Source organism: Apis mellifera, linkage group LG11 (assembly GCF_003254395.2).
Source record: "Apis mellifera strain DH4 linkage group LG11, Amel_HAv3.1, whole genome shotgun sequence".
Taxonomy (NCBI): domain Eukaryota; kingdom Metazoa; phylum Arthropoda; class Insecta; order Hymenoptera; family Apidae; genus Apis; species Apis mellifera.
The window spans coordinates 2,678,807-2,701,155 of NC_037648.1; the positions used below are offsets into that span (position 1 = coordinate 2,678,807).

The 22,349-nt window shown below is 30.4% G+C and overlaps 2 protein-coding genes across 10 annotated transcripts in view; one reads left to right on the top strand and one right to left on the bottom strand.

Moving 5' to 3' along the window:
- Window positions 1-362: 362 nt before the first annotated feature.
- Window positions 363-6,406, bottom strand: LOC410301 (ATP-dependent DNA helicase Q4). Its single transcript, XM_026443913.1, has 9 exons — window positions 6,023-6,406; window positions 3,311-5,581; window positions 3,113-3,224; window positions 2,232-3,031; window positions 1,845-2,132; window positions 1,417-1,752; window positions 1,165-1,324; window positions 753-1,072; window positions 363-644 (listed from the first exon to the last, which is right to left on the bottom strand). The coding sequence occupies exons 1-9, from the start codon at window positions 6,131-6,133 to the stop codon at window positions 414-416; spliced, it is 4,629 nt and encodes a 1,542-aa protein (XP_026299698.1). The 5' UTR covers window positions 6,134-6,406; the 3' UTR covers window positions 363-413.
- Window positions 6,407-6,780: 374 nt separating this feature from the next.
- Window positions 6,781-22,349, top strand: part of LOC408342 (disco-interacting protein 2) — a 49,547-nt gene continuing 33,978 nt past the window's right edge. For 6 of the 9 annotated variants that reach the window (XM_006558999.3, XM_006559000.3, XM_006559001.3 and 3 more), the window contains exon 1: window positions 21,364-22,212. In XM_006558999.3, the coding sequence (XP_006559062.1) occupies window positions 21,395-22,212 (818 nt within the window). In that variant the 5' untranslated portion in view covers window positions 21,364-21,394. Of the gene's footprint in view, window positions 7,001-21,363; window positions 22,213-22,349 lie in introns of those variants that run through there. The other 3 variants (XM_006559005.3, XM_006559006.3, XM_006559004.3) reach the window with 2 other exon arrangements.

Consider the following 22,349-nt stretch of genomic DNA (forward strand, 5'->3'; position numbering starts at 1 on the left):
TTACATACTAAAATTACAACAATGATGAAAGAAAATAATTATTGCATTACCATTTTTTTAAAAAAGTATTTAAAATTTATTCTATAAATGTAAAAAAATAAGTTACTCTTTTAAATCACGTTCGAGTAAATATTTTGTATACGATAAAGTTTGTCACTTGTTATGGATACAATAAAGTGTTATATAATATTTAATTATCTATGTTTTTAAAATAAAATTATTCAGTCAATGTATGTCGAATTTATAAACCCATCTCTTAGGTCTATAACATACCTTTAAATTTCGCCCAGTACTAACATTATAGATTAAAGATAATCAAATATTTATAATATCTAACAAATATTTATAATACTATAACAAGCTAATGTTGAAGAATTTATTTATTCGTTTTAAACATATTGAAAACAATATTACTAACGTAAAGCTAAAATTTCTTTTGTTGCAATTTGACACAAAACATTGAAATTACATGAAAGATGAATTCGCCAAAAACGGCATTTATTCCATACATAAGCAGGATAATTCGGACTTTGTATGCCATGAAAGATTCGAGCAACTGCACGTCCAGTGAAATTATTATCACGGTAACTTACAATCAAATTACGTATATCACAAGCTATTTGAGCTTCGTTTTCCATTATATTCTAAAAAAAAAAGAAATATATATATTTTATAGTTATTATAATATTTATTATAAAATATGATTTAATAAAAATATTGAACATTATATATATATATATATGAAAACTTACCTGTTTGTTGAAATCAATATCTAATAAAACTTCTCCGTCGAAGTAACTACGAATAACATCTTTTAATCGATTAGAATTATTAGTTATATTATCATTCATTATTAGACATTCATTTATAGATGATACACTGAATTTATGAAGTGTAACACCAATTGTTTCAAGTTGTTGTAACGCTGAAGATTCTTGAGATTGTACACGGTAAACTAGAGCATCAAGTGCTTCATCTAGTTCTAATTCCGTTAAATCTCCTGGAGCTTTTACTCTTAAACCGAGTTTATCGTATTTTACCGAAAGAGTTGAACGTTTTGGAATTCCATTAACTAGAAAAAAAACAAAATCAAAATATTTTAATTTTATTTTATATATATATATATATATATATATATGCTATAATTTTTTAATTAATATAAACCTGTTTTCCATTCCAAATTTTTAAGATGGCTTTTTACGACACCACTATCCCAACCTATTGCAGATGCAACATCCACAACAGGAAATTCAATAACATTATCTTTTTCATGAGAAATACCATTTTTTAAATCTAATGCTATTGCCATAGCAAGTGGTGGTGACTGAAAAATTAATTAAATTTTTTAATATTAAATAAACTTTTAATATTAAGTAAACTTTTACTTCTATAGAAATACATGTTATATATACACACTGTTTGAGCAGCTTGTTTTAATCCTTGAGATCCATTATAACTTGAAACTCTAGCCCTAACATATACAGATGAAAGAACACTAACAAATTTTTTAGGATGTAATTCAAGATAACATAAAAGTGTTGAAATTATTTCTTCTGAAATATCTAAAGCCATAACTGTGTCATCAACTGGTATAGCAACTTCATGACCAGGACATCTATTATTTGCCATTTTTTCACGTAATTTTGAACATGAACACGAAAGAAAAACTTTTTGAAGTAAACGTCTAATTGTATGCCTATCTACTCCATTTGCATAAATATGCCGACGCAATTCCAATTTATCCTTATCTTCCTAAAATGAAAAAACTTTGTATATACTTTGGATACAAATCAAACATAACATGTAACAAATTTATTTAAGTATTTAAATTTAAATTTAAGTACTGTTGGATTTAGGAATAAGTGACAATGCGCTGTAAGTCCGTCTCGTCCAGCCCTTCCAACTTCTTGAATATAGTTTTCGAAGCTTCCAGGCATATTGTAATGAATAACAGCACGAATATCTGGCTTATTAATACCCATACCGAAAGCTACAGTGGCAACAACAATTCTAGTTTGTCCATTCATGAATGCTTTCTGAACAATTTTTCGACGATGAGCTGATAAACCAGCATGATACGCTTCCGCAATAAAAGATATTTTATTATTTGGCTTTTCAGGATTATTGACATTCTATCAAAAAATAAAATTATATTATTATTATATTATAATAATTACTATTAAAATCAAACCATATTGATAATGATGAATCAAAATGATGAACCAAAATACCTGCAAGGAAATTCTCAGAAAACCGGCAATTCTTACGCATTCTTCTCGACGAGTACAATAAATAATAATCGAGTTACATTCTTGAAATCTTTCACTTTGTAATAATTTGATTAAAGCCTGATCTCTATTTTCATCTTTGGAAATTGTTAACAATAGATTTTTAGGTATTGGAACATCAGAAATAATACCTGCAATTCCATCTTGTATACCTAAATGATTTACTATGCTTTCTGCTGTAGCTTTTCTTGCAGTAGCAGTAAGAGCTAATACTGTTTTGACACCTAATTTTTCTTTAAGTACTCGACAAACCATAAGATAAGATGGACGAAAATTATGAGACCACTGCGAAATACAATGAGCTTCGTCTATGCATGCAAAAGCAATTGGTGGTAGCTCCCTTAACAATGCTCCAAATCCTGTTGATTTTTCTCCAGCTACTACGGCTTCTGGAGAGATTAGCAAAATATTTATTTTCCCTTGTTTGATCATTTTCATAGTATTATCTCTTACTTTTTGAGTTTGATTAGTATGCAAACAAGCTGCTGATAAAAAGGACGGAACACCAGTTACTTGATCATCCATTAAGGATACTAATGGTGATATGACTAAAGTGATACAAGTGGAATATTGAGAATAAAGATATGCAGGTAACTGATAGCATAAAGATTTTCCGGAACCTGTAGATAAAGTTACTAAAGTTGATTGACCAGAAAGTATTCTCATTATAGCTTTTTCTTGACCATGTCTAAACGTTGTGTGACCAAATTTTCGCAATGAATCAAAAACTTCAGATGGTGTTTCTATAATTAGAATAATTAAAATAATTAATTAAAATTATAACAAATATATAAGTTAGAAAGTTATAGTTTTATATTTATTACCTATACACGATTGATCATCCTTAAGTTTATATAATGGCTGTACTGTACCAATTTCTGGTGGTAATAATTTTTGTATTAAATCATCAGGAATTTTATGTCCGCATAAAATTTCCTAAAAATTTGATAAAATATAGAATAATTATCATAATATTATAAAAAAAAATAATACAATTATAAAGTAAATTAGTAAATTTATACTTCGTCTTCAATGGGTTCCCATAAATCATCATCATCATTAGTTTTATCCTTGATTTCTTCATTTACTGTTGATTCATACATTTTAGAAGAAAATGATGGTATTTCTGGCAAACGATCGATTCTATTAGCATGTGCTATAATTGCATTTTGACTGGCCATTTGTTCAGCTTCTTCTAAAGTTGGAAATTGTGAACTTTCATCTATCTCATTTATTGGTATTAAATCATCATTCTTTACATTTGGACAATTTTTTGCAAAATGACCGATATTTTGACATTTAAAACAAGTTGATACACTGTTCTTTTCAACAAAATCAGCTATTGCTAAACTATTTTCACTAGACCCAAGATCTTTTTTTCTTTGTTTCCATTGGTTTTTTTTATATTTTGAGAAATTAAAATGTTTTTTACCACGCACAAATACTTTTTTCTTTAAATTTATTCTAACAAAATTTTCATTTGTTTTTCCTTCTGCTATTTTCTTTTCCAATTTTTCTTTATCTGTTAATTGTCCTCTTGGTTTTATTATAGATTTAGAACTTAAGTCATTAGTTTTTAAAGAAACAGATTTGGCAAATTGTTCAATGAGATCTCCTTGACAATTTTTATATATTGCAAAACGTGGAACAGCTTCTAAAGTTTCTATTCCATATATTTCAGATTTTTTATCTTCGTGATTTCGTGATTTCGTAATTTCATGATTTACATTGTCAGTTTCAAATAAATCATCTTCATCTTGTATATCTTTTTTTTTCCTAGAAGATCTTTTTCTAGTTCTAGTTTTTATTTCCTTTGTTGATGATTCTTTGGTAGATTTATTTTTTCTTGTAGTTATTCGTTTTGTTTTTGATATATTTTTTTTATTTTTCTTTTCCTTTTCATCATTTTCAAAATCTGAATCATCAGATGAAATATGTTTAAATTTTCTTTGTATTTTGTGATTTACTAATCTTTCTTTAGATGATTTTTCTGCATTCTCTTCATCATATGTATTTGTCTCTATTTCTGGTACATGTTTTATTTTTTCATTACATTTGTCAATATTATTTAACAAATTTGTTTGAATATTTATATTATTATTTGTACTATTATTTTTACTTAGAACTACATTGCATTTTTCTTCATTAAAAATCGTATTTACATCTTCAATACAGTGTATTGTTTGTACATTTATTTTATTTAATGTTGAAGTATTTTCAAGACACATTCTTTTAGAAGAATAACTTTCTTGATTACTAAATTCTTTTTTAATATTTCTGATACGTTTATTTTTATGTCCTTCTTCTGAATCACTATTACAAACAAAATCTTCTTCATCTGATATTTCAAAAGATTTTGGGGGTAGTGACAATATTACATTTTCTTTTGGTGAATAAATACTTGATTCTGTTGATTCAATTCCAGAATCACTTGTTCCGGAAAGTCTCTGTGAATCAAATGCTGGATATTCCAAATTATTTTGTTTGGCACATCTACTTAACCAACCAGGATTTAAATTTCTATTAACAGTATGTCCTTCAATTAATTGTTGTACTGTACCAATTGAATGAACTGTAGATGTAGACTCCATATAAGTTATTTTCATTGATTCACCAAATATAGATTTTGTTTCTTCAATAATATTAGAATTATCTTTATTATTTAGTTCTTTATTTGTATTTTGTTCCAATGCATTTGAGATAATGTCATTATCTTTTTCAGTCTTAGTTTTTATTTTTGTTGCAGATAATGATTTTCTAGGATTTCTTTTTGTAAAGTTTGAGTTTGTAAATTTATTTTGTGATAATTGGAAAGATGATGATTTACCTATAAGTAATGACTCTTTCTTTTTGGGCATTTTTTCATTGTTTCTTTGCAAATGATTGCCCCATACATCTTTCACATTTTTACATTCTTTTTCATCTATTGTTACATTATTACATTGATTTTGACATTGATTTTGATATTTTTCTGGATCTATATTTTCTGTATCTTTCTTCATATTTTCTATCTCTTGTAAATTTGTATTTTTTACATCTTTTTCATTTGTATTTTCCATATCTTTTTTATCTTTTTCATTTTCTATAATTTGTTTATTATTATCCTTTAAAGATTTATTTTCATCTTTAATTTCTTTAGGTGATGTACACATTGTAGTTTTTGTAGGAATATTATTTTCTACTTCATCGGAAAATGAAATATCTATAAGTGTTTCTTCTAAAGCACGTGTTTTTAACTTCCAATACATTTTATAAGATTCTTTGATTTTCATATCAGCTTCTTTAATATCATTCTAAAGAAGTAAAGAATTATTTCTACATTATGTTCTTATAAAATATAGGCTAAAATCTTATTTTACTTATAATTATTATAATATAAATATAAATATATATTTAAATAATATATATATAATAATATACATAAATAATATATATAAAACTATATCTATAAATATAAACAAAAAAATATAAAAAAATAAAAATAAATAATATTCAAGTTGTTTTAATGAAATATCCTATTAAATAACAATGTACAAAAAAATATTACTTATTGAAGAATATTGTATTTGAAATTAAAATTTATATTATTGAAAAAATTTTATTAAAAATAATTGTTTATCATATTTAATATTAAGATAAGATTGAAGAAATATTAACGAAACTTGATATTATTAAAATATCTGTAATCGAATAGATTTTAAGTCATAAATCATGTAAATTAAAATATAAAATACCTTATTTGGTTTACGTCCATGTTTCGCGGTAAAGCGACTTTCCCATAATTTAACACGAATTTTATATTTTTGATATTCTGTTTTAAATACTGGATCTTCTAATATTTCCATTTCTCACAGTCACGCAAAAGGAATATATATATATGAGAAAATATACATTAAATTATAGGTTAACTATTATCGAATACAATAGGTTAGCCTAAATTGAAAATTGTAACATTACGGTGAGTAAATAAAACCGTTACTTTTAAAATAAAATCACATGATATCATTCACATAACTTGCTCGAATCCTAATTCATTATTCGTAAAAACTTTTTTTTTTTCTTTACAAAAATAAAATTAAAATTCGTTGCTCAAGAGTAATGGTAATAAGCGACTAATAAAAAAGAATATGGTAGTGGGGTATTTAAATTTGATTGATAGAATTTACTAAATTAATAAAAGATTATTAGAAAATTAATAAAAGATATAACATAATTTGTAACATATCTATTTATATATAAATAATAAATATTTCTAGATACGAGTATTTTCGAATATTTTATAATTTAATCAGACAATATTAAAAGTAAAGAAAAGATCATCGATAGAAATTCATGGATAATATAATTATAATTTTTAATGTTTATGCTAAAGATAGATTTATAAAAATATTAAATTAACGATTTAATTATCGATATGTTTTCCTTCTAATTTATATCTAACGTGTTATCGCATAATATAGATCGCCAATTGCGGATCAACTATCTTTCCGATGGGTCTCTAATTGAACGGTGTCGCCAGCTGACGGTAGTCTGTAACATCAGTGTAAGGCAAGATGGCCGAGCGGTGGTGACGGGTCGTGGAATGTACGGCTGGAGAATTGGTGATCTCGGCGCGGATGGCTTAGTGATGGCCGAGTTCAACATCGACATCGGCAAGCTCCCTGAGGACGTACGGGAGAAACTTGCTGAGCTGGATCTTGAGTTATCTGAAGGTGAGTGGACAGCTTTTCTTGATGCGCCGCTATGCAAACCCTTTCTGACTCACCCCGTGCATATAAGAAAGAATCCCCTAGTCCCCGTTGATAAAATCGATAATAGCTTCACTGTTGCCATTTTACTCCCTCATAACTACATACATTACCTTTCAAAATATCTTTTCCTGCTTGAGCAAGGCTTTTTCTCGAATCCTGTCAAACATTTATATTCGCGAGATTTGAAATTCCTTCAAACGAGTCTGTTCCAATCGCGACGGATACTCAAGTCTATCGACCGCGCCTCACTCTATGTATATTGTTCTTTACTTTTCATTTTTGGATAATTGATGACCAATAGTTTTGTCATTTTTAATACAGTTTTAATTTTCTATTCGTAATCTATAATACTGTTTGAATGAACATCAACACGAATCTTAGAAAATCTGTTTATACATCACTCGAATCATATTCAGTTTATTCAGTTTATTCTTCAACATTATTAAGATGTTATCAATGTTCTTTTTTTTTCTTGAAAAAATGAAATATAAAAATATTAGATAATTTTTTTAATCGATTAAGATTTTAAAGAGAAATTTTGTTCAATTTCGAGAAATTTAAGGAATACGTCACTGACATTTTGTATGGCGTACGCTTCAAAATCTAAGTATGTAAAATATTTCAAAATGTCCTGTTGGACCTTCCACTTGTTCAATTAAAATATTTTCTATTTTATGAATATCTCATATAATATTAAACATAGAATCGAGGAGAGAGAATACAATATCAGATTTTTTTTCCATTATTTTCCATAAGTTTATTTTTATTTGAAGTTTCGTTATATGTAATATCCTATCGACTAATTTCTTCTCTTATTCACAAATATTTCACAAAAATCTATGCATATATATATACTTTTTTTTTATTATGTCAATTTATCTCTACTGAGAATTTTTTCTTGAATTTTGACATTCACTAATCTTTCCATTTATTTACACAGTGACAGAAATAATTACTAGTTCGCAAATTATAGATTTATAGATAAACATCGAAGCCAAGAATATTTCACACATAAGAAACGATTTCTTAAAATATCTCTTATAAAGTTGAACGAGTATGTATACGTATGTATGTATATACTGTTCGTTCTCAAGAAATTAGTTGAAGAAGTTCGCACAAGTGTCTCATGGCAGCGCTATTCAACATTACAGCGAAGCGTTACTTATGTGAAGTTTCAATTGTTTTACATTTTCCTGCTGATCGACGATGATCGGTCGCCGACGATTAACGTTTATTTGCATTCGTTGTTAGAATGGTTACGCTGCGATTATTGCGACCGGTTTTTCCTGCATCCCCTTTGGTAAACGCTCGTCATTCGCGATTTAAAGGGATTCTAGTCTCATGGCCGTTCACTTTCCTGCGCTTATGAGCTTGATCATTCCTGGAAAAATACAGGATACAAATTGTGATTTTTACTACGGTTTTTTTTAGCATAATTGTGGTGTCGCATTGTGATGCGTTAAAAGAAGTAATAAACGACGCTTCGTGGAAATTCGCAATAAATTCGAACGATGTGTGGAAATTAATAAAAACAATGATGGTTAAATGTAAAGAATTATTTTACATCGAAAAATAAATAGTTTCGGTCGTGAAATTTTTCGTATATTTCGACGAGTTTCGAAATGATTAAGGATTAGGAATATATGTACGTATATATATATATATATATATGTCATTTCTATCCTCATGTCGCAACGTGACGTCAACCGAAGACGGGTCACCGGTCATCTTTACGAAGCTTTATTTGCATGTGAGGTAATTGCGCAGATTACCCATTCGTGCGTATTTCAATTGAAACCAACTTGAGAGAAATTCTGGACACTAATAGATGGCGTTTGTATATTTGGTATATAAAAAAGATTGAAAAAATCTATCCTATATATTTTTATATCCTCCATTTATAATATAAATTTAGAATAAAAATTTGAAAAGAGTTTCACACAAAAATTGCCACCGCTTGCGTGTGAACGGGCTTAATCCCAGTTTCGTGACTTATTCATATGGCTTTATTTATCGTTCGAGCTTGCAAGCAGCAGCTCTCGTTTCGCGTATTCGGTAGATTGGTGTCGTTTAAACGAGAAGGTATTCCATTTCTCGAATCATGTGCATTGCAGTTGGATTTTTAGTTTACTGTAGCAATTCAGCGTCTTTTTCTCGATGTTACAAGAAACACATTTCTATTTATTTCTTAATTTTTTTTTGAAATTGTTACATATATTTTATTCATTCATTTTTATATGACAATTTTAAAGATGCTCTAAGTAAGAAGCCTTCACACGAAGGATGAATCATGTTCCATTTTTTTTGTTCCTTTTTTATTACCAGTGAATAAATATCACACTGATTATTACATAGAACATTGTTCCAGTTTTTCGAGGCGGTTACTTCATCCGACGAATTATTACGTTAAATTGATGCGATCGTAATGACAATTTTTTCTTAAACAATTAACGTTTCTGTTCTTCTTTATACGCTCGATACGCCCTGATTTCACCTGATTTCGTTTCGATCGAATTCACGCCTCGATTCATTCAAGGAAATTAATCGACCCCGTAACCGACAGCGTTAATGTAATTTCTGTATGATGTAACGAGACATTGTTCGCTCATTTATTCCACGATACGATTTGTGCACGAGTCATTAAAGCCGAGTTTAGTCTAATATGCCCGGCACCTGTTATCCAGCAGCTCCACCGATGCGCGAATACCGCGTTTTCCATTCTGGTTTTTTATAATTCTGGTTAATCGTTTTTCTCCGGTTAACGATTTTTTAAACTAAATATTTTAATCGACACCCAGTTTGACGCTCGTCGAAATAATTACACAATAATATTGTGCATAAATATAGTATATAGAATCTCGTTTTCTAATCCAAGATTTATATTTCTAAAAATATGGAACGATGAAGAAAAAAATATACAAAATCGATTGTGGATAAAATTTTGATATCAAAAATATCTTTAAATTTAGTAAATTTAGATGATTATATCGTATCATTTTGGATTATCTCCTCAGAGATAAATATGAAAGCAATTTTTGAAAATATTTATCAAAAAAAATTGAGTAAAATTATTTATTAAATGTTATTTAATGTGTAAATAATGGAAAAAGATATTCTTTTTGTAATAGAAAAATATATTTTTTTAAATTGATAAGACTTTGAATATGTTGATAAAATTTTAATAAATGACAGGTTTTAAATTTCTCGTGAAAGAATTTAGTTGAGGGTTTCGCGATACTGTGAATTGATGATCAGCTGATTGTTCTGTTTTCATCTTACTTTCTTTAGTGCAGAATTAAATTATATAATAAATACTCGATTTGATATTTTTGTATCTAAAAGTATCGAGATTTTTCAGAGATCGATTAGAAATAAATTAATATTTTTTTAAAAGAAGATAGACATAAAGATTAGATTAAATCATTAAATCAATTATTACGCTGGTTTTTATTTTTTTACAATTTATGCTAGCTACCGTTTCTGTTGGTCAATCAATCTGTAAATGATAAAAATTTTATCACCAAAATTTTATTTACAAAGCTCTATAAGCAAATAACCAAATGGATTCTATAAACTATGTAGAATTTCAAACAATCACTTTGCAAACATATTATTCTCGTATGTATGAGAATTTTATTAATTTTATTTTATCAATTATCAATTTTATCATTGTCAAATATTAATTTAAGAATTCTCGTAAATAAAGATAAATTTTACATTTGTTTACATTTAAAACGAAACAGATATTTCGATTAATGAATTAAGAAAATAAGATTAGACTTATTCAAAGCCATGTGTAAATTTCACTATAATGTTATGAAACATTATTATTTTTCATCGAGCTATTTATTAATGTCAAAATAAGTCAAAGTAAACATAAAGTTATTCCATCATAACTGAAATATTCTATTTAATATTTTTTAAAATATATCGTTATATTTATAATTCCAAACATATAATTTTTCTTTCCAAATAAAATTAGAGAATATGAATTTAAAAATATAAAAATAACAATGCTCGGTTAACCGTCGCGCGAGAGATTAAAAGTTATCTAGAGGAACAGGTGTCTTGAAAATTGTTGGCAGTTTTTTTGCTGATTTAGCTCGCCTCGCTGGCTCGTGGGAAACGAGAAAAAAACTTCTTAGATAGAGAATATATATATATATATATATATATATATATATATATATACGTATTCTTACGTTTCCAAAGGCGTTCTCGAAAATTCTACTTTCAGGATAGAGAATTTAGAGAATATTTATTAAGGATTATTTATTACGAGGCAATTAAACAGAAAATTAATTACTGCGATTTATGTAGATGTGTATTAAGAAGACAAAGATACGGGAAAAAAAAAATTCGAATTATTTGAACATTTCGAAATGTTAGAAGGGGAAATTTTAATTAAGAAAAACAATGATGCACCTTAACTTTATCCTACTTTTCTCGGCCGCGAGAATTGCAAACAAACTCAATCGGTCATTCACGAGACCATGAAAAATTATCAGGTTTGATGTGACCTACTAGCTTATTATCATTTAAAAAAGAATAGAAAGCGTTCTTAACCTACAATTTCATAATAACCATATTACATTACCAAAGCTACAGTTTAAAGGTATGGTGGACTTTTATCTGTGTGATTTCAGCGTGGATCGTTGCCTACTCTCGTGGATTGCGCAATACCACGATAATACCTAATGCTGCTCCCTTCTGTGGGTAGAAACGTGATTTCCGATGATTCAGGAAACAGGCCAAAACGGACAAATGAAAACTTTTTTCTTTATCCGAACGATCTATTATCTGGTAATAGCTTTTCGAATAAGCAATTAACGTTCTCGTCTCTTATGAATAATTAATTCTTCGACTTGTGCCAGATTAATCGGTTTCAAATTTTTCCTGCAAATATCGAATTATCAACAATCGATTAGCTTCTTTTATGATAAAATTCAACGAGTATCATCTTTCATTCTCTTTTAAGCAGTCTAATTTCTATGCAACAATATATTTTTTTTCACTCGACAAAATTGAATATTATTTTCTATATACATATATATATATGACGTACAATAAGCATGACTCATAAAACATACATGATTTAATTATTTATTATTTATCACTAAGTTGATTGAAACATAAATGACATTGATCAGTGAAAATTTCAAATTTTATTTTCATTCGAAAGCGAATATAAAATAACGTAAAATATTCCCTACAGAAATACGAGCCTCTAGATTTATGACTTGATTATGGAAGTATTCGAGAGTCTTTACTCACCAAGAGTTCACTAACCTATAATCCTGTTCCAAGTTATATTTCAGCTGAAACTTACCATTTCTTTTTTTTTCTTTTTTTTTACTGGTAAACAAATTAAACATATCTTCGATTGAGCCAATATTTATAAAAAAATCTCTTAATTCATTAATATCATAGAAAGTTAACGATATCGTATTTGCGCTAATCTAATCTGACTCGGTCCCCTTATTATTATATCAATACTTTGTGACCATTTGAACAATGGATGATAATTTAATATAGCAATGCTAGAAAACAAATATAAAATATTTTTACGCAAAATATTTCAACTTTTTATGAAATTTATTACATTCTACGTTATATAAAGATTTATATAAATTTTATCTTATCGCATATACTTTATTCATTATTCAACAAATTATATTTGCATAATAATAATAATAATAATCGATTTTTTTCTTCTTTCCTTTATTTAATCTAATCTAATCAAATTATAATCGTTTCCTGTCCTGCAAACATCGTTTAAATTTTGACGATTTGAATGACCTTGAGTGATCTTGAATCGGAGAGCGTTGAACTCGCGGCGCCGGCATCGAAAAATCGTAATCGCGCTTGAAGGAAAGTTTTGAATTTTCCATCTAGAGGAGATGATTAATACGCTTTTGAAGGCCACTCAACCTGTCGAAAAAGGAATTCCGTGTTCCTCGCGGATGCCTTTCGGAACATTTTACACGGTTCAAATTAAATACTTTGATTATCGAGCGGTTATCGTGTAGTATAACATCGATATCGGCGAATTAATTGCTTGTAGAGTATGCGTATTTTTCCGAGATCGATCGACCGTGTCGCGCACTGTAACCGAACACTGAACCGAGATCGATACGTGGATGGCGGATGGGAGCGAAGTTGTGCGTATACGATATCTCGGGATGAGTGATTTCTACTTGTGGAAAAGTGAATAGGAAGGAAAATTTTCTCGTTTTTTTTGAATAAAAATCTAATCTTACGATTAAACAAATGATTATTGTTGACATGTATGTTATAATTTTCGAAAGTTAGTTTTTGAATCGACAAATTTTATTCTATATTTTTTTATTCTTCACAAAATAATTTCCTATTGTATATTTAAAAATTGATTAAATTCGTTTAAAAAATTTTCGAGCTTATAATTTAATTTAATAAAAAATTTCGAACTATTAATAAGTTCGTTTAACATTTAATTTCTAAATCTATATTAATAATTTTATTGCTACAAAAAAATTATATAAATTTATCTCCCTTATTTTCGAGATATTTAAAATTTTATTAATAAATATTTAAAATATTATTAATAAATTTTAATCAACCCTGATACAAAAATTAATTCTACTTCTTTATATTTTAAATTTCATTTATATTACTTTTAACTATAAAATTTCGAACTATTAATAACTTCGTTTAACATTTAATTTCTAAATCTATATTAATAATTTTATTGCTACAAAAAAAATTATATAAATTCCCTTATTTTCGAGATATTTAAAATTATTAAATAAATTTTAATCAACCCTAATACAAAAATTAATTCTACTTCTTTATATTTTAAATTTCATTTATATTACTTTTAACTATAAAATTTCGAACCATTAATAACTTCGTTTAACATTTAATTTCCAAATCTATATTAATAATTTTATTGCTACAAAAAAAATTATATAAATTTATCTCCCTTATTTTCGAGATATTTAAAATTTATTATTAATAAATTTTAATCAACCCTGATACAAAAATTAATTCTACTTCTTTATATTTTAAATTTCATTTACATTACTTTTAACTATAAAATTTTTAATTATTTCAAAATAATTAATTTAACGTAATTTTTCTCTAAACCTTTAGATAATATAAATTTATATATTATACTATATATTTTCGAACTTAATTTAGTTAAAAATATTTTATTATTTTTTCTTCGATCGTTATTTCGTGCAAAATCACTATTACTCCTCTTGACATCCTGTAGAGAATTAGAAGATTGATCTCGCATCAGAATCGTCCTAGATTGGTTCTCGATTACAACTGGTCGGATATCGGCAGAAATTTATCTAAGTGTCACAAGGTGGCTGTAAATCAATCCATTCCAATCCTCAGTTTTTCCATTGACGTCACTTCTCGATTACAATGTTGTTACGACGATTTATCTTCAACCGTTCGCAACCTGACTTCGCACTTCCCTATGATTTCCTCGACCTCCATTCTCGGTTCCGAGGTCACCGCACTTCCGGTCAATAAAGGAACAACACCAAACCGAGTATTGATCAATACTTTGTATAATTGTTATGCCAATTTAAAAACTTGAACTTGATCTTCATTAGAAAGATATTTTTATTTAAATTTTTAATAAAAAAAAAAATTATACGTTTCTATTATCTCAAACGATTTATTTGCATTTTAAATTATTCGTACATTCTTATTTGAAAATTTTTACTCGAATTATTCCTTTTATATTTTTCAATGCTTATAAAAAAAAGTAACTTTTTTCTTAAAGCAAAAATAACTAGCATGGAAAAATTTTTAGATTATCATTTTTAGATTACAATTATGTAACGTTCCCTCAATCAGTTTCAGCATTTACTCATAAATTCCTCGATATCTTCCGTTATCTTTAAGTATTTCGTAGTTTAATAAACATTAAACGATAACATGGATTTTTATTGAGTGTGTTATTTTTAGCCCGCCAATATTCTAGAATAGTATATTAATAAACAATGAATGGTTTTAAAGGCTAGTAAATATGATATTAAAAATCATTCTCAAAATTCGTTGTTAAGGTTATCGAAATTATATTATAGGATTTGTGGGAAGAATTATATTTTTATTTTAAAATTAAAATTAAAATTAGAAGATGTACGAGAATTCGGATCACGCGATACGTATTTACGTATCCTACTATCTTTATTTACGTACAGATCGGAATTCAGTTTATTACGTAACCAAAACAAATTCTTTGACTTCTGATTAATTTCGCGCGTATTATTATCAATCAACTACGTAACAATGATAAAACATTCATGAATAATGCACCGATTATTTCGTATCGACAAATTTAATAATAAAATTTAAAATGGAATAACGAAAAGAAGAAGAAAATTTGTTAAATACGTATATGTATATATATATATATATATATATATATATATATATATTAAAATTAAAAATGTCCTTTTTTTAATTTTTCCTTAACGAAGGAAAAGTTAAAAAAAATATATATATGGAAAAATGCGAGGAAGAAATGTATCGACGATTGACGATAACTTAATCCCGAGGCTAATCAAGCCGTAAAACGGGATTGGCGGGTATCGAGCGTGGTCCGAAAAAGAGAGTGGGGAGGCCAGCGGAATTAGTAAACAAGAGGGATTCGTGAAGGAATTGTCCGGCAGAGAGAAGTGCGGCAGTTGTGGTTAGGTGGCGCAGGTGCGGTTGCCCTCTGGTGGAATGTATCCGTCGGTGTCGGTGCAGCTGCTGTCGCAGCTCGTTCGTGGACCGTTTGTAAGATCAAGGTCGCCGGTTTCGTGGGTAAACGTCCTGAAATCGCCTTGAGTTGCATGTTGTATCGAGGCCTCGTTGCATATACGTCTTTTGCCAGAGACCACACGCTTATCGGCTATTATTTCCCTCCTCCTCACCTTCCGACGATACCGATGCACGATAGAAAACTACGTATCCAACGTGTCGCTTTTATCGATCAGAAGAGACGAGGTTCCAAATTATTTTTATCGGTTATCGATTCTTTTGCTGCGAATTATTTGCAAGTTTTTTTTTCTTTTTTTTTTCTCCTTAGTTTTTAACTATATTCTATATTCGATATTACTAATATTCATTGAATAATTTCATCATAAAGGTTAGGTTAATTCAGTGTTTTAGATTCGTATTGTTTGTATTATCTTTCGTATTGAAATAGATCGTGTTGTATTAAAATTAATTTCGAAAAATTTTTAATAGAAATATTTGTCGAATAATTGATATAAATTTTCACATTGTTTTGTTGGTCTTTTAGACAACTTATCGTTTTGGATTTATTACCGACGAGTAATTGAATTTTATTCGAACACATGACTTTTTTTTTAGAATTCATTTAACATTCAACAACGTATTTCATTAAAACTCATTTCCTTCTTTATCACTCGTAATATTTTCTTTCGTATGAAGATTTAAAATTACGAAATAGAAATATTTTATAAAATAATGTCTAATACATTCGATTCCTTTCCATATTTGTCGCGACGAGAATTAAATTTTTTTTTGACTCGACGTGACAAAATTTGATTTAAGGATTTTCATGTTTTCTACGCGAAGCGTCGATTTCGCTGGCTTTCATGCTACTTGCACGAGATGATCGGGCGTGGGCGTTTCGAGTTGTATTCGTGGAAAGTACGAACGCACAGCGATGTGCTCTTGGCTCTCTGGGTAGTTAAAGCCTAGCGCTAGGGAGTGGGAGGTCGAAGAGCACCGTGCAATCAACCCGTCAATTTAAACCTTTTTTCGTCGTAAAACGAACATCGATGCTTTCTGCTCTGTTACAACCGTTGCTTGTAAGGGGACCACGTTTCAATTCCAATTGAAGAACAAAGTTTCTTTGATGCTTGAGAAGTCTTTCTTTCCATTACTTTTTTTTTTTTCTTCTTTCTCTCATAAATTTTGAAATTATTTTATCATAATAATTTCTTAACTCTCACGTTTTAATGATTGAAGTATCTTTGTTGTTCCAACAATAACGCTGATTAGAATTTTGATTTGCTGGGAAACTTCTAATTCAATTATGGTTTATATTTCGAGAATTAATGTCAATATTTCTTTTCGATTTTTAAATTTTTTTTTAAACTATTGTCTTTACGTCTTTGATATTAAATCCTAAATAAAAAAGTTATTCATTTTAATCGAAATAAAAAATTGTTTAAAGTTATAAATTCATTTTTATCAATCTGTATATAATTAATATTTTATAAATATTTATAAAAAAATTTAAACAAATGTATAGTTAAAATAGGACGAACAGCTTCTTGCTTCTCTAAAATCATCACGTAACAATATAATAATCGCAGCTAAAATTAAACCTTAATTTCGTGTTACTTGCTCTGACAAAGCATTAGATGAATATTATATACATCAATTTACAATGCCCTATATATATATTCTAATTTAAAGGCAACGTGAAATCATTTGCTAAGTACTATATTTTTTATCAATAAATTAGCAATCAAACGAAAAAAGATGGAAAAAATTTATTAAAGTAATTGAAATTAAAATCATATTTATCGAACCTATAATTAAGGTAATAATCAAAAGAAATAACGTATAATATAAATAGCAATGTTGACATAAAAGCGTTCACGGAATTGCCCTTCGTTTCTATTAATATATACTGAAGCGTTTCACAAGAGCGAGTTTAATTGTGACAAGACTTTTGCCGGCAACGGGTATCCAATAATATCCAATAGTATCGGGCCACATTTGATCCGCGGTATGATTCGTATACACGGTCTGTTCGCGAGAAAGATACATACTGTATGGTTAAAAATCATCGATACCGCTTGGGCATCATTCGCATCGCTAGATTCCCTATCCGATTCACGATCTTTCTAAATCCGCCTTAAGAAAACGGCAACGAGCGCGAGCGAGACGGTAAGAGCGGCGTGTAATATGAAAATGAGAAAGAAAAGCTCGGATAGCTTGGAACCCGCGAGGCGAGCATATATATACACGGGAGACGGGACAGAAAGGGACGGAGAGAGGCAGCGCGAAGAAAGAGGGAGAAAGATTGCCTTGCCTGGGGAGGGCGGAGCGGTGTGGAGGAGAGCAACGGGAAACGGTGGAACGAGGAGAAGGAGGAATATAGAAAGAGAGAAAGAGATAGGACGAAAAGGAAAAAGGTAAGAGTAGAGAAAGAAAGGAGGGAAGAAGATGGACTTACGTGGAGAAGATAGAAAAGGGGCAAAGGAAAGGAAGGAGAGTGGGATGCTGCGAGAGAAATAAGAGAGTAGAATGTGCAGGCGAGAGTGGACGGACGGCATACCACCACTACCGCTCCTTGCCCCTCCTCGTTCCTTTCCTCCTCTCCTTCTCTGTTTCGCGCCTGTTTCTCTATCTTTTACTCGCCAACGCCCGCTTCCCTGAGGCCACTTCTCTCTGCTGTCTTTTCTCTCTCTCTCTCTCTATCGTTCTCTTCTCCCTCCCGCTCACCCGTCCGACCGATCCCTCGGCCCCTCTCTATTTCTCTTTCGCCGGATCCGTGGCGGTTCTCTCGTGAGCCAGGGAGAGGTGCAGCGTCGAGAGCTCGCGAAATGCCAGTGATTCGACGCGACTTCGACTACGCGCACTACGAGAGTTTTTCTCCTTACGAGACGAGGGGAGATCGTGTGCTTCGACTGATGCTCGTTCCTCTGCCCTCCGCGATAAGGGTAGACCCGCGTCGCGACGCTCTGCGCCTCGAGTACGCCTCGTATACACACACACATATATAAACGCGCACATACCAACCGGCTGCTACCAACCCTTGCTTCCTACGTGCATCACGCTGATACTCTTGCTTATACTACTAGTGCCGCTACTATCGCTGCTCTACTTTTTTTTTTCCTTCTCTTTTTTGTTTTTCTTCCCCCTATTTCTTCATTGCTATTACCATTATCGCGTTTGATATTACTGTACCACTATATCTATTCTATTACTACTTCGTTTTCTTTTAAATCATTTTTCCTTTATTGTTTATGCCTTTTTATTTTTCTTCTTTTTTTCTATTATTCACTTTGACTTGAATGATGTGTTATATTCAGATGCGTGTTTTCGAGAACGTCTCGATATTAAATATTTGTGAATATTACGTCGCGTATTATTACGATAAATCGTTTTTTCGCAAATCAATAGACAAAATCGAGATTGAAAATTAGAATTCCATAATTATCGTGGCTTTTTTTATTATTGATAAAAAATATCGTAAAAAGGAAGAAAAATTTGTGAAATATATAGATTCTCTCTGAGCGCGAATTCGAGAAATAACCGAGTTTTTTCCGATTTCGTAGAAATAATATTTACATGATCTTTTTCAACATAAACAATTTTTTTTTTAATTTATCTTTTTAACATTCATTTCATTTGTTTTTATAATTCTTTATTATTACATTATATACTTTGTGCAATTGTTTATAATTATCTTTGTGCAAATTGTATCACGTATTAAATTCAATTATATTATTAAATTAAATTATATCATTCTATTAAAATTTTTAAAAATATAAATCTGGATTAAAAAATAAAATTGATTTGTGTACACAATATACATTCGTATAATTATTTTAATAATCGTATAAACATTAATAATCAAGCTATCAGAAAAAAATTTGCGAATACTAAACCGGAAAAAACTAGTATTATATAATCGTATATCCTTTTATTTAAAACTCGTCTGAAATAGAATAAAATATTACTAGATATCTCGATTTAACGTGTTGGCATTTATCAATTCAAAAATTTTTTTTTTCTTTATTCTTATAATATCATTTCTTGTATATTTTATCGATATATAAACAATTCGTATTTTCGCAATGGAATGATGTTCAGTAATTTGTTATAAATGTTTTCGTTCGTGTAGAAATCAAAAAGGAGAGTCTAGTGGAAATTCTATCTACAAATACTATGCTTGCACTTTTCTTATTTATAAAAACGGTAGCGATTGGTCAGCCATGCTTTCGAGGCCGGTATGTGACGTGACGTTGCCGTTTCAGTGTAATAATATCAATAATAACTTTGTGATATTGAAGAAAAAAACGAAATTGAAGAATTCTTGGAATCGATATATAACGATAGTGTGTATAATGATCAGATTTGTGCTTTGAAATTTTGTGTATGCATCGTTTGTAAAATCGGTGATCGTTCAGTGTTTATAATATTTGTTCAAACGAGAATTGGTTGGTGATTCGTTTTGATATAAAATAATATATATATATCTGACAACGTATATGGCGGAGAAAAGGATGAAATCAATGTCGTAATCGTTCGAGGGCGGAGAAAGTATCGTCGAAATATCTTTTCAACAATTCTAGATGCTTTCGGATAAAGTGTATACACATACAAAAAAACAGCTTTGAATACCAGTTGGAATTATTGTGTGAACGTAACGTGTCTCTTCGAAATGTTCGCCGAATCTAACCTAAAAAAATCTACTTTTTCGAAATCATCGAAATAACTTGAAATAAATATTGCGGTGCTTGAACGTAACAGGAAGACGTTAAGGTTTTGCCCTTGAATGTTAACGTTGAAACCGTATTATATATCTCGAATTAATCTGTCTTGTAACGAATTTAACTTTAATTTTCCTTAAGACATCTATTTGAACTGGTTCCCGAATCGCTATCTATTTTGTCGAAGGATCTTTGTCGAATAAAGCAATTGTACGAAAAGAGTAAAGAAAGAAAGAAAAGGAAAGAACTATTGGACTTACGGCACGTCGAAAAAGGAAAGCCATGGTGATTCGCGACTGGAAGACCTCGGCAGTTGCACCTTAAGCTCGCAGAAACGCGCAAGCGTGCACGTTTGCTGAGCAACCGAGAGGGACGGAAAAGAGTAGAGCCACGATACAAATGAGGAAGAGAGAGATACCAGGAGAACCAGTGCAACCTCGCAGTTTATCTCTCTCTTTCTCGTTTTCTCTTTCTCCCTCTTTTCCCTCTCTGTCTATTCGTAACGAGATAAGGACTCGAAGTGGACGCATGGTTTGTTGGAAGAACGAAAACGAATCCTCCATTGGCGAGGGATCGTTCGGCAATTGCTTCGAAAGGATATTCGATTCCCGGTACGAGATAACTCGAAGCGGAAAGCAAGATAAATCGAGAGACGTAGAATGTAAACGGAGAATGTTCGTTCTTAGTAAATTTCTTTTCGGTGTAATTCAAGAAAGTATGTAAAATAACGTAGGTGTGTAGTAAAATAGATAGGAGGGGAAATATACACACATGAGATCAAGGTATTCGAAGAAAAAGTCACGAAGACGCGTCGAGGATACGGCGAAGGGATAAAAAGTGAAAACAATGAACACGACGATCGTTTGAGTGGGGAAGAAGGGCCGAACTCATGAGACCACTGTCCTTCGAGAACTTGAGGAGGCTCGTCGGCCGCAAGAAGGACCGTAACGAGCCATCCTTCAAGCGCAGCGAGTCCTTCAAAAGGATATCGATAAGAAAAAGTTATCTGGATCGGGGCAAGCGGCGTAACAAGCTTCAGAAGAGCTTGGAGCCGACCGTTGCGCCCTCCGTTGACGCGAAATTGGACGAAAAATGTATCGAGAAGCAGACGATAATAAACGAACCGAAACCGAAGAAACTTCAGGACGATACTTTGAGTCGCGAGTCGATCAGTTACGACGAGTGGCTGCAAGGTGTCAGCTCGTCCTCGCGCGAGAAATTGGACGAGGCGCATCGAGAACAACAACAGAGCAACAAGCAAAATAAACAACACGTTTCAGGAAAGAACAACGTTTCGAAGTTTCAAAAACAGATCGAGGCTGATCACGTGGCTGAAGATTTGAAAGTTCTCGATTTGGATGCATCGCCGGTACTAGCTTCGAAACCTTTCAGAATATCGAACGAGACGATTCAAGAGAAAAACAATCATCAAGATATCCTGCAGGTTCAGGAACCATTTATCGAAGGACCTCCTAGCGTCAGTATTAATCTTGGCAGAATATGGAGAGATGCGGTACCTATGCCGTTCCCTTCATCCTCGGGGCCATCTATACACCACTCGTTGGATAGCGCGCTCAAAGAGAGGAAATCTCAGCCTACCGTGGCGCGGACAGTTTCCGCGCCGGAGAAAAGTGTCACCGGGAAAGATATCACATCTGCATTCGGTTTCTCCTTGAGAATCGCCAAGTTGGCCGATTTTCGTGCAGGGTTATTGTCACTCGTGTTTAATTAATTCATATCGACGATGAAATTGCGAAATGTTGAAAGAAAGAAATTTCCATGAGAATCATAGAAAGTTTAAAAAAATTGCAAATGTGTAAATTTATAAATTTTAATTTGGTTTT

What these genes read in the sequence shown, in the direction of transcription:
- LOC410301 (XM_026443913.1), bottom strand. Translation starts at nt 6,133, where the DNA reads ATGGAAATATTAGAAGATCCAGTATTTAAAACAGAATATCAAAAATAT. An exon ending in GGGAACCCATTGAAGACGAA is followed by an intron (nt 3,225 to 3,310) that starts GTATAAATTTAC and finishes TCAAATTTTTAG; the next exon opens with GAAATTTTATGCGGACATAA. An exon ending in AAATTTGGAATGGAAAACAG is followed by an intron (nt 1,073 to 1,164) that starts GTTTATATTAAT and finishes TTTTTTTTCTAG; the next exon opens with TTAATGGAATTCCAAAACGT.